Source organism: Brassica napus, chromosome A1 (assembly GCF_020379485.1).
Source record: "Brassica napus cultivar Da-Ae chromosome A1, Da-Ae, whole genome shotgun sequence".
In the NCBI taxonomy this organism is placed as follows: domain Eukaryota; kingdom Viridiplantae; phylum Streptophyta; class Magnoliopsida; order Brassicales; family Brassicaceae; genus Brassica; species Brassica napus.
The window spans coordinates 29,377,081-29,386,665 of NC_063434.1; the positions used below are offsets into that span (position 1 = coordinate 29,377,081).

General features: G+C 37.7%; 3 protein-coding genes and 1 long non-coding RNA gene across 4 annotated transcripts; 2 read left to right on the top strand and 2 right to left on the bottom strand.

Moving 5' to 3' along the window:
• Window positions 1–45: 45 nt before the first annotated feature.
• LOC106352768 (uncharacterized protein At5g19025) lies at window positions 46–2,127 on the bottom strand. The gene is made up of 2 exons (XM_013792401.3): window positions 1,463–2,127; window positions 46–290 (listed from the first exon to the last, which is right to left on the bottom strand). Exons 1-2 carry the CDS (start codon window positions 2,062–2,064, stop codon window positions 245–247), a joined length of 648 nt encoding a protein of 215 aa, XP_013647855.1. The 5' UTR covers window positions 2,065–2,127; the 3' UTR covers window positions 46–244.
• Window positions 2,128–2,980: 853 nt separating this feature from the next.
• Window positions 2,981–4,176, bottom strand: LOC106381940 (probable galacturonosyltransferase-like 4). Its single transcript, XM_013821881.3, has one exon. The coding sequence runs from the start codon at window positions 4,042–4,044 to the stop codon at window positions 2,989–2,991; it is 1,056 nt and encodes a 351-aa protein (XP_013677335.1). The 5' UTR covers window positions 4,045–4,176; the 3' UTR covers window positions 2,981–2,988.
• A 1,316-nt stretch (window positions 4,177–5,492) lies between these two features.
• On the top strand, window positions 5,493–7,381 carry LOC106352748 (probable protein phosphatase 2C 35). The gene is made up of 2 exons (XM_013792382.3): window positions 5,493–7,035; window positions 7,121–7,381. Exons 1-2 carry the CDS (start codon window positions 6,118–6,120, stop codon window positions 7,256–7,258), a joined length of 1,056 nt encoding a protein of 351 aa, XP_013647836.1. The 5' UTR covers window positions 5,493–6,117; the 3' UTR covers window positions 7,259–7,381.
• Window positions 7,382–8,057: 676 nt separating this feature from the next.
• Window positions 8,058–9,337, top strand: LOC106381928. Its single transcript, XR_001276768.3, has 3 exons — window positions 8,058–8,242; window positions 8,433–8,871; window positions 8,970–9,337. It is a non-coding gene; the product is annotated as an uncharacterized LOC106381928 (long non-coding RNA).
• Window positions 9,338–9,585: the final 248 nt, after the last annotated feature.

Genomic DNA, 9,585 nt, shown 5'->3' on the forward strand with positions numbered 1-9,585 from the left:
TGAACCATTATTTGCAATTAGGTAGCCTAATCTTTTAGTTTGCCATGGTATGTAAGGTCGTTCAATAAAAGTATTTCAAATTGTAGTATTGAGACATTTCTAATGTAAAAGAAGTAAACGAAAACCACGTAAACGGAGCTGTATGGATTTTCTTTAGTTTTCGAGATGAACTCTGCAAACATTGAATGTGATGATAACATCTATAATAATAATGATAGATTGAAGAGTTCCCATCGATCTCTGATCAGCGCTTGTCTATGCCTCCCTTTAGAGCCAAGTTTGCTTGTGATCTGTATGGCATGATGAAATGAATCAGGATACAATGTGAAGAAATCGAAATTGAGTCAGAGTCAGAATGTTCTTATCTATAGTAGCGTGTAAATATGGTTACAGATCAAATGAGAAACATGAAGCAGACGAAGAAAGGTAAATAATACAAATTACAAAATCAAATGATGAGTAGCCAACCAATGGCCTTGGTCATGTGTCGTTAATATTACAGGTTACCCACAGATAAATAACAACTAAAGGTTGTTGTTGGCAGTTGACTACGCAGCACCATGTACATCGAGAATCATGTTGTAGTCACATCATATCAAAGTGGACGCTTTGTTAAATCAAGAATCAATGGTAAAGCAAACATTTTGCACCAAGAAACTTTGCAAAATAAAATAAAAATAACAGTTGCAGCAAAGATGGAGTTTTTTCCTATCAGTAAGGGCAAACAACTGGGACATAAGCTGCTATTCCTTGCCTCTTATGTTTGATAATATTATAACATAATAAGCCTAAACCATGGAACCACCATTTCAAAACAACATGGACAAGAAAATGGCTTCACAATCATACTCCATGTCCAAAGTTGTTAATTTTCTTCATAGCTAACTCAGCCAGGGCAGTCTCTTTCCACATACTCGAAACCCCCGCTATAAAAGATGTGAAATGTGCCAAGATAATCGTTTACAAAACGGACCAGATCAGTATTACAAACACCAACCATCATCATTGTTCCTTTCATTTCTCACTTGGAATATACACTCAGCAAACATGAAGAGAGAGCATAAAGGCTTACTCTTTTACTATGAGACTTCACAATTCAATCCATCATTATCCATAGCTTATTGAGAAGGAACACACACACACACACACACTATTTTCAGACAAAACTCAAAGAGACAAAAGAGAATCAAATTCAGACAAAAACTTGAACAAGATGAAAACTGATCAATGCCATACAATAACTTATTTCATGGTTCAGACAAAACTCAACAAGATGAAAGATTGTGTTTTTGGTAATAATCCAAGAAACTTACATAACAGACAAAGAGAATCGTCTTACTTATCAAATCACCAGCAATGTGTTACGTTCAGACAAAACTCAAAGACACAAAAGAGAATCAAATTCAGACAACAAGATGAAAGACTGTGTTTTTGGGTAATAAAATCAAATAAAGCTACTTACTTTTTATGACGCCGACCACGCTTAGGTCCCCAACCTTGAAGCTTGGCAACAGGACAACCACACCGAGATCGGAAAAGCAAGACAGCCCGACCATTAACGGGAGCCATCCTCCTAAGCTCAGCTCTCAAACACTCGTAATCAGGATTCCCCTCGCTCCCTCCTTTCCACGGCAACCGATCGATCTCCTTGCTCCCTCCCGACCCCGATCTAACGCAATCCTCCGTCTGTATCTGCAGATCAAACTCCATGGCCTTCTTCAGCCCTTTGCACCTCGGGTTTCGACATTTTCTCGATCTCGGCCCGCAGCATAAGTCGAGGAAGGCGATGGAGGCGGCGAAGAAGAGGGCGAAGGCGAGGAGGTAGGAGGCGGGAGGGATGGAGGAGAGATCGGAGGAGGGGAGGTGGGAGGAGAGGAGGGAGAGGGAGTGGAAGAGGTAGGAGAAGTAGGAGGAGAGGAGGAAGGCGGCGGAGAAGAGGACGAGGAGGAGGATTAGGAGGTCGAGGGTTGCGGAGGGAGAGTGTTTGCAAGGGTGGAGAGATGAGGATGAGGAAGGGGGCATGCTGCTGAGGTTTTCGTCGGAGAGATGGAGGAGATGGAGCATGTTTAGGAGGAGGAGGAGCTGGACGGTGGCTCTTTTACATATATGCCCTTCATTTGCTAATAATCCCCAAATATATTAAGACAAAACCAATCTGTTGTTTTTGATGTTTTAAAAGCAATATGTTGATTTCAATTGTTAATTTTGAGTATTATGAATTTTCAATTGAAAACTAATTTGTTAATTCTAACTTTTAAATATATTAGCTCAGTAATTCTTCAACTACTACGAATGTGAGATTTTCGTTATCGATCAATCATTCTCTTGTAACTGTAGAATTTTGTGGTTTCTAGGATTCAAGAGAATCTAGATTGATTATGTACATTTATACTTGACTAGGGTTTAACAAGGAAATGCACGTTATGATCAGTGGCCGAGGTAGGAATTGAAAGCAATGGGGTCAAAATCTTATATATATGAAACTGGCTAGATATTAAGGGGGTCAAATTACTGAAACTCAACCAAATAATATAGATATATTAAAAATTTATGCCTAAATTTGAATAATTCTTAAAATTGATATAGGTCAAATGACCCACATGCTTCTTAGCTAGTTCCGCCACTGGTTATGATCCTACAACGGTTTCTAACAGAATAAGATATGTACTAGACATTTCAATTTAAAATAATTAATTTAAAAATCCTCCATTTGTGCAGTAATGATACCTATATGTTACACGTTGAAGCAATGGTAGGAGAAGAACAAAAAAAAAACTAGAAGCATAGGAGAATAATAAAATGATGTTAATATCATCCCACTACTGAACTCAATGCACATGCACAACGTCTTTTTGCATTAAGAGTGTGTGTTACAAAAATTACAAATAAAAATTTCACTCTCTTTGATCGCTAAAAAAACTTCTTGTACCTTCTCCTCTCTAATATTATATATATATATATGTGCCATCTTGTTGTATGTTTTTGCCTCTACTCTTCTAACGAATGTCTTGATGAACGGTAAAGATCATACGGAGCCCATAGATGATCCACACTACAAGGCTTCCTCGAATCTAGTCTCAACCACGGCTTCCCTTTCCCACTCCAATGAAGAAGACTTATAGGACCAGGATGCAACGTTCTACACTTCCCTTCAAAGTTGTCCCCTCCGAGCCCATGCTGGTTCCACCTGTGGTCAACAGCTTTTATATCACCGGCGAATATAAGCAGAAACGGAGGCAATGATCCTAAATGATATATCCTCCTCTGCTTCTGAACAGTCATCCACTCTTCTACCTTTTGTGTATACATTCCTCTCCTCCATTTACCAACGTCCACGACCATAACCCCCGTGTTGAAATAGCACGGTCGTTTCCCTTCAAGTACTTTGACTAGTTCCGGGTCCGACCAGAAAGCTTTGGTGAAATAGTACGTGAAGTTTGCATGGCAATACTCTGGAGCCGCCACGACTTTACCTTCCATCTCCACGTGCCATAGCTTCTCTATGTCGTCGACCACGACTAGGTCCGAGTCTAGGTATATAATCCGGTCAACGCTGGTGGGAATGATATCCGCGAGGTAGATTCTCGCGTAGTTTAGAGGCTGGTCTAGGGCTTCTCTGATGGATTTTGAGATTTTGCTGCGGACTAGGTTTGGATCAAACTGATAAATCTTGAAGTTGAGGTAAGGGAAAGTGGATTTGATGCTGGTGAAGAGGTCGTTTTCGAAATGAGCAAGGGAGAGGAAATGAAAAGAGAGGTTTTCAGGACAAGATGAATGTTGTAGGAGAGACAAGACAGCCGCCATTGTTCCACGGAGGTAGTTTGTGTCGAGAGTCATGGCGATGTGAATGTGGTCAGCCTCAAGATTACCGCATTGATCACCGTTCCTGAAAGCCGGGGCTTCTCTGAATACAGGAAGGGTTGGAGCAGAAGGCTTGTGGAGAATGACTCCAACACGAACTGCCTTTGTGGAGGTTGTGAACAAGAGGAGGTTAAAGGACAGGAGGCCTAGGAGTTGTGTGTAGGAGCGGCTCCTTGAGGCCATCCTGAACCTAATTCTCAGGTAAAGTCTTTTATTGTATTTTTGTTTTTTTAATAAAAAGGTTAATTACAAATTAAAAAGATGAATAGTTAATAGAGGAGCCATTGGTAGGGAAGGGCTAGAATAAAGGATTTGAGGAGAGGCTTGTTTTATTAGCAGTCGAGATGTGAGGAAGAGATTGAAGTTCGGACTGGTTCTCACACAATCTTTGTCTTAAAAAATCCATTTCCTCTGAAATAGGGGAGGGTTTTTAGATTTTGTTTCTACTTTCCATAGATTCTTAGAAACTGGTGTATGTTTTTGTTTTTGGTAATTAAAGATTATTGCTTATTTTAGGACGATGAAATTGTGTTGATAAGTTTGATTTGCTGTCGTTTCCTTTAGTTGACTGTGCTGGTGGAATGGTTTTTAGAAAGTTCTAAAATTAGAATAAGAATTCTCTTCTAAAATGTATTGTATATGGTTTTCATTTAGTTTGGTAAAATAACAATTTTTTTTTAACTTAAATCCATCTCAAAATAGAGCTCTCTTTTATTTAGTAACAGTTAAAACCATGTTAATATGCCAAATGTAACATCACACCATCTCAAGTTGTTAAGAAAGAGTCTGATACTCACTCCCCTTTTTGAGAAGAAAAAGTGTGTTACTCCCAATCTTCACCTAGATATATAGTCGCTGCATGTCCCGCACATTTAACAAAGAGTTTTATGCTAGTATCACTAATTTGGTTTAAACATCGTCCAATTCATTATTCTCTATCTGTTCTGGTCTTAAACCTATTTTTGAAGAGTTTTATGCTCAATTTTTTTTTTTGAGAAATATATGATTTTTATCCATATTGATAGACCATACATGAATAACATCATCCGAATTTAAATATAAACACATGACCTAAGTCGATATAAGAAAATAACAACCATGTTTAATTAGAAGAAATAAATAATGATGAGTCCTATAGCTTCAATGTTGAAAGTGTATTAAGTAGTAAAAGCATATCCGATGAGACACAAAAATTTCATCTATATTTTACACTAAAATAGAGTAACCCTATTATAAAGTTGAATTTGCTCCAATAATTCACTCTATAATAGAGTGAAATATAGAGTAATGTCGCTTTTTCACTCTATATTTGGAGTAAAAAAACAACATTACTTTATATTTAATTTTATTATACTCTATTATAGAGTAACTTTATTACAAATGAATCATTGGAGCAAATTTCAATTCTATAGTAGAGTTATTTTATTTTAGAGTAAAATACGTATAGAATAATTTTTTGTGTATCATCAGGAATGACCTCTAATTTTTGTTTAAGTTATTGTTTATTACTCGTAAAGTTACAGTTGAAAGAGAGGTAAAAACTATAGGCGAGGGCCCAATAAATTCATTAGGCCCATTAAGCTTTTTTACACTGAAACAATAGTGTCTGAAAGAAACGAGAAAAGTTAGATTTTTTTCTCGTGAAAGAAAAATATTCAATCAGTTTCTCAAAAAATCTATGTTTGATTTGGTAACTCGTGCAGAGGCCAAACCTACCCGTGCACTCCACTCCATCCGTCAGATCAACCAAAAGTCATCTCTCTTTCTTCTCTCTCTCTCTCTCTCTTCGTTTTTATATTCTTTTCTTTAAGAACAAATTCCTCTGCTTCGCTTTTTTAGGGTTCCTCAAATTTTTTGACGCTTTCTCTTTCAAAGGGTTGACGCAATAATCAATCCTTTAAGGGGAAACGTTGAGGAAGACACGAATCAAACAAAAAGAGGAAGAAAAAGACCAAACACGAACAATAAAGTTGTTCCCTTTTTCTTCCTTCTTCCTCTGCTCAGGATTGGGCAAAACAAAGATTCTGTCTTTGTGTCGGAACCACATTATTCCCTTCTACACAACATGAAATCTCCCAAACCCTTCACTTCCCAAGACGCCATTGTTGAATCCAACCAATACCCTCCCCTCTGCTTCTCAGGAGACCGCTTGTTCTAGCAGAAACAGAGCATCCTCTGTTCCGAAACAGAGCATCCTCTGTTTTGAATAATCTTTTATTTTGTGTGTGTAAATCATCTCCTCTGTTTTTTTTTCCTATGGGTTGTGTTCAATGCAAATGCTGTAGACGATACCCACCTTCATCATCATCAGGAGATTCCCACAGACGTGGCGGAGACGCTAAGGTCAAACCAAACGTCGTCGTTCAGAAGCCTCCTCTCTCCTCATCGATCCAAGTCCCTTCTCCCAACTTCGACATGGTTTACTCTGTTCTTTCTCAACGAGGGTACTACCCAGACTCGCCTGATAAGGAGAACCAAGACGCTTACTGCATCAAAACCGAGCTCCAGGGCAACCCCAACGTTCATTTCTTCGGCGTCTTCGACGGTCACGGCGTGTTCGGCACGCAATGCTCGAGTTTCGTCAAGGAGAGAGTCGTGGAGATGCTGTCTGAAGACCCTGCTCTGCTTCAAGATCCGGAGAAGGCTTACAAGTCTGCTTTCTTGAGGGTCAACGAGGAGTTGCACGAGAGCGAGATCGATGATTCGATGAGTGGGACCACTGCGATCACAGTTCTTGTCGTTGGGGACAAGATCTATGTCGCTAATGTCGGTGACTCGAGAGCTGTTCTCGCTGTTAAAGACAAGAACAGGATCATAGCAGAGGATTTGTCTTATGATCAGACGCCTTTTAGGGAAGATGAATGCGAGAGGGTGAAAGCGTGTGGAGCAAGAGTGATGACTGTTGATCAAGTTGAAGGGTTGAAAGATCCAAATATTCAAACGTGGGCTAATGAAGAGAGCGAAGGAGGCGACCCGCCTAGACTTTGGGTACAGAACGGGATGTATCCTGGAACAGCTTTTACGAGGAGCGTTGGTGATTGTACAGCTGAAGGGATCGGTGTTACCGCGGAGCCTGAAGTGTCTATGGTTCATCTTTCGCCGAATCATTTGTTCTTTGTTGTTGCGAGTGATGGGATCTTTGAGTTTCTTCCAAGTCAAGCTGTTGTTGATATGGTAATTATATAAGGACATAAAGACACAACTCCTTTGAAGGTCTCTTATGTCTGTGTTGTGTGTGTGTGTGTGTGTGTGTTTGTAGGTGGGGAGATATGCTGATCCGAGAGATGGATGTGCAGCAGCGACAGCGGAATCATACAAACTGTGGTTGGAGCATGAGAATAGGACTGATGATATCACAATTATCATTGTACAGATCAAAAACTTGTCTAATGAATGATGATGATCATGATGATGGCATGATTCAGTATTCCTATTTGCCCACCTTTGTTTGTTTGTTGTATACTCTTACTATGTCACATATTCATCATATATAGCAAGTAAAAGTAATGCTCTCTCTTTATATCATGTGTATGAGCTTCTTTCTCACATCTCTGGCTACTAAGAGATGAGATCTGAAATCTGAATCAGACCCACTTGCAACTCATTTATTCCATATTTACACACCAGGAGCTGAAAACAGCAGATTATTATAGGAGACAATATGGTCACTGTGCGAGATAAGCTTTGATAATAACTATTATCTTGCTGCTGAATGTTGTATCCTGACTTAATGTTTTAGCTGATTTAATCTGAATATATGATGTATATAAATATTTGGAATATTTCTAAATATTAAATATTTATTTTATTAATTATTTAGATTACTATCTTTATTATTTTTACGGTTTTTTATATATAGACGTTTAGGTTTAAGTTTGTATTGGAATTATTGATATTGATATCTTACAATACTAAAAGGAGAATATGGTGCAAAGAAAAGCATACTACATAAGATTAAAAAATCATCTAAGTCACAATACAATATTTCTTAGCCACTTACCATGTCATACATAAAAAAAATGGGTCAAAGATTTCTGCATAAATAGGTCGCCTCTTTTGTACCTGAAAACCAGACGTCGCTGTAACTCTTATTTTCCCTGTAGTTAATTCGCCTCCACATTACTACTCATTAAACTCAATCCTTTTACATCAGGCAATAGCGATAAGATCGGAAAAATCCAGTGGCAAGTCTCCAATTTCTCTGTTCTTTTTTGTACATTTACTCAGATTATAATTGATAGACTGTGATGTATGCCTCTCTTTTGCTTCTTTGCAGAATTGATTTTAAGATAAGAACTATATTTTGAGCTTAATGGCAAAAGCGGCATGCTCCAGATTTGGGATACGGCTGGTCAAGAACGTTGCTGAATCATCACCACTGGTGAGTGGGACCTTTTCATATGAGAGAGTTGCTCTCATCGCCTACTCAACATACTATATTAGAGAGGTTGAGAGTCCAAGGATATCTTTTTTAGTTTTTGCAATCTACTTAGCGTTATGGCTGATGTTGTTTTTGTGTTCAGTACATGTATGTTCAGTTGCTTAAATGGATTATCATTCCACTTTTGCAGCTTATTACGGAGGGGCAATGGGAATTTTTGCAGCTGGATGATGTCACAGACGAACCATCCGTCAACAGTAGTTTTGCTGCTGTCTAAACATGACATCTTTTTTCTTACATTTTTGCTTTGTTTTTGAACCTGTTTTCTTGATCTTATTGCAAAGCTTAAGAACTGGATTCGTAATATCAAACAGCCTGCTTCAGATGATGTTGAGAAGATATTGTTAGGGAACAAACCCCGCAGTAACGCAAGTGCATTCATACTGATTTACAACTTCATGATTCACGACTAATCAAATTAATAGCGTTTTTGACAACTTTTTTTGGCAGACTGCCAAAATCAATAGGTCAAGCACTTGCTGATAAATACAGTTTTGTTAAAAAGGAAGCCAAGCATTGTCTCTTCAGATCAACTTAGACTACTACATTGTTCGTATTCGTTTTGCAAGGTACATGAATATCCACCATCCCAAAAGTTTAATAATGTGCATATACATATCCGAGGGCGAGTTCTGTTTAATTCTGACATTAGTTTTCCTTTGTTCAGTTTCAGAACTTGCTACTTTTATGGTTAAAACAGATAAGGGCCAGAATCTCTGGTTTTGAGCTTTGGGTGTACTGAGAAATATGTGACACAAGAGAATGTGATGGAGTTTCTTCTGTCTAGGTCAGAGGAATTGAAACAAAGAGGAATGGATATGTCAATGCTATCTGAATTGATAAATGAAATCTTAAAAAATAATAAGTATCTGTTATGACACATTATAAATGAGAAAATTTCAAAAAATATGACAATATTATTTTAGTGCATAGTTGCATCCAGCACTAACATATGATGATGTTCAAAGAGGTTAGGAGCCTTTGTTGTCTCCGTTTTTCAAAAAAATAGTGATTTTATAGTGGTTATTCCATCAATTTAGGGAATATTATGAAGTTTTACTAAATTAATTAATAAAAAAATTATAACGATTCTCATATACCATAAAAAAGAGTTTAAAATACATTAATACAAATGTAGAATATGGTTAGAAATTTTAAAACAACACTAAATATTATAGGCTTCAATATATAAAGTATTTACCAAAAACTCAATATTTTCGTAGGGTGTTAGCACATAGATATTGACAAAATTTCATAAAATATGAAAATATTTTTTTAATGCG

Coding starts and splice junctions, on each gene's coding strand:
- LOC106352748 (XM_013792382.3), top strand. CDS start 6,118: ATGGGTTGTGTTCAATGCAAATGCTGTAGACGATACCCACCTTCATCA. Junction 7,036..7,120: donor GTCAAGCTGTTGTTGATATG/GTAATTATATAA, acceptor GTGTGTTTGTAG/GTGGGGAGATATGCTGATCC.
- LOC106352768 (XM_013792401.3), bottom strand. CDS start 2,064: ATGCTCCATCTCCTCCATCTCTCCGACGAAAACCTCAGCAGCATGCCC. Junction 291..1,462: donor CGTGGTCGGCGTCATAAAAA/GTAAGTAGCTTT, acceptor CATGCCATACAG/ATCACAAGCAAACTTGGCTC.
- LOC106381940 (XM_013821881.3), bottom strand. CDS start 4,044: ATGGCCTCAAGGAGCCGCTCCTACACACAACTCCTAGGCCTCCTGTCC.